The sequence below is a fragment of the Sphaeramia orbicularis genome, unplaced genomic scaffold, assembly GCF_902148855.1.
Source record: "Sphaeramia orbicularis unplaced genomic scaffold, fSphaOr1.1, whole genome shotgun sequence".
NCBI classification, from domain to species: Eukaryota; Metazoa; Chordata; class Actinopteri; order Kurtiformes; family Apogonidae; genus Sphaeramia; species Sphaeramia orbicularis.
This window is the reverse complement of record NW_021941568.1, coordinates 353,293-355,792: the sequence shown is the minus strand read 5'-3', so window position 1 is coordinate 355,792 and position 2,500 is coordinate 353,293. Positions and strand designations below refer to the sequence as shown.

The 2,500-nt window shown below is 35.2% G+C and overlaps 1 protein-coding gene across 4 annotated transcripts in view; it reads right to left on the bottom strand.

The window, feature by feature from the left end:
* LOC115416106 (formin-binding protein 1-like) overlaps positions 1-2,500 on the bottom strand; it is a 27,995-nt gene that overhangs the window by 8,253 nt on the left and 17,242 nt on the right. For all 4 annotated transcript variants that reach the window (XM_030129821.1, XM_030129822.1, XM_030129819.1 and 1 more), the window contains exon 8: positions 2,296-2,424. In XM_030129821.1, the coding sequence (XP_029985681.1) occupies positions 2,296-2,424 (129 nt within the window). The remainder of the gene's footprint in view (positions 1-2,295; positions 2,425-2,500) is intronic.

The window sequence follows — 2,500 nt, the reverse complement described above, 5'->3', positions numbered from 1 at the left end:
TACACACACACAAAATACACACACACAGGTACACACACACAGGTACACACACACACACACAGGTACACACACACACAAAATACACACACACAGGTACACAACAAAATACACACACACAGGTACACACACACACAAAATACACACACACACACAGGTACACACACACAGGTACACAATAAACCAAAAACAGACAAACAAAAAGTAAACACACAGGACCTCAAAGGGTTAACAACCAACATAAACTGGTTTATAACTGGTTTAACTAATTTCTTACTGGTTTAACTGGTATATAACTGGTTTAACTGGTTTATGACTGGTTTAACTGGTATATGACTGGTTTAACTGGTTTATAACTGGTTTAACTGGTATATGACTGGCTTAACTGGTATATAACTGGTTTCACTGGTATATAACTGGTTTAACTGGTTTATGACTGGTTTAACTGGTATATGACTGGCTTACCTGGTATATAACTGGTTTCACTGGTATATAACTGGTTAACTGGTTTATGACTGGTTTAACTGGTATATGACTGGCTTACCTGGTATATAACTGGTTTCACTGGTATATAACTGGTTTAACTGGTTTATGACTGGTTTAACTGGTTTATGACTGGTTTAACTGGTTTATGACTGGTTTAACTGGTATATGACTGGTTTAACTGGTATATAACTGGTTTCACTGATATATAACTGGTTTTACTGGTTTATGACTGGTTTCACTGGTATATAACTGGTTTAACTGGTTTATGACTGGTTTCACTGGTATATAACTGGTTTTACTGGTTTATGACTGGTTTCACTGGTATATAACTGGTTTAACTGGTTTATGACTGGTTTATGACTGGTTTAACTGGTTTATGACTGGTTTAACTGGTATATGACTGGTTTAACTGGTTTATCACTGGTTTATGACCGGTTTAACTGATATATAATTGGTTTAACTGGTTTATGACTGGTTTAACTGGTTTATGACTGGTTTAACTGGTATATGACTGGTTTGACTGGTATATAACTGGTTTGACTGGTATATAACTGGTTTAACTGGTTTATGACTGGTTTAACTGGTTTATGACTGGTTTAACTGGTATATAACTGGTTTCACTGGTATATACCTGGTTTCACTGGTATATAACTGGTTTAACTGGTTTATGACTGGTTTAACTGGTTTATGACTGGTTTCACTGGTTTATAACTGGTTTAACTGGTTTATAACTGGTTTAACTGGTTTATAACTGGTTTAACTGGTATATAACTGGTTTATAACTGCTTTAACTGGAATATAACAGGTTTAACTGGTTTATAACTGGTTTAACTGGGTTATGACTAGTTTAACTGGTTTATAACTGGTTTCACTGGAATATAACAGGTTTAACTGGTTTATAACTGGTTTAACTGGTTTATAACTGGTTTCACTGGTTTATAACTGGTTTCACTGGTATATAACTGGTTTAGCTGGTTTATGACTGGTTTAACTAGTATATGACTGGTTTAACTGGTTTATAACTGGTTTAACTGGTATATAACTGGTTTACTGCTATATAACTGGTTTAACTGGTTTCTTACTGGTTTAACTGGTTTATAACTGCTTTAACCGGTATATAACAGGTTTAACTGGTATATAACTGGTTTAACTGGTTTCTTACTGGTTTAACTGCTTTATAACTGCTTTAACTGGTATATAACAGCTTTAACCGGTATATAACTGGTTTAACTGCTATATAACTGGTTTAAGTGGTTTCTTACTGGTTTAACTGGTTTATAACTGCTTTAACTGGTATATGACTGGTTTATGTCTGGTTACCAGGTATATAACTGGTTTAACTGGTTTATAACTGGTTTAACTGGTATATAACTGGTTTAACTGGTTTATAACTGGTTTAACTGGTATATAACTGGTTTAACTGGTTTCTTACTGGTTTATAACTGGTTTAACTGGTATATGACTGGTTTATGTCTGGTTACCAGGTATATAACTGGTTTAACTGGTTTATAACTGGTTTAACTGGTATATAACTGGTTTAACTGGTATATAACTGGTTTAACTGGTTTCTTACTGGTTTATAACTGGTTTAACTGGTATATAACTGGTGTAACTGGTTTCTTACTGGTTTAACTGGTTTATAACTGGTTTAACTTGTATATAACTGGTTTAACTGGTTTCTTACTGATTTACCTGGTATATAACTGGTTTAACTGGTTTCTTACTGATTTACCTGGTATATAACTGGTTTAACTGGTTTCTTACTGATTTACCTGGTATATAACTGGTTTAACTGGTTTCTTACTGATTTACCTGGTATATAACTGGTACCAGTGTGCGATAGTGCTGGTGCTGGTCCTGGTTGAACTGGTTTAAACTGGTCACATAGTCTTTGCGGGACTCTTCGGCTGCTTGTTGTTTCTGCTGAGCCGTTTGTCGAGCCTGAAACCACAACCCGACAAAACACACAGTAAACATCCAAAAAGTAGGCGGAGCTTAGTAATGCCCCACCCCTCCT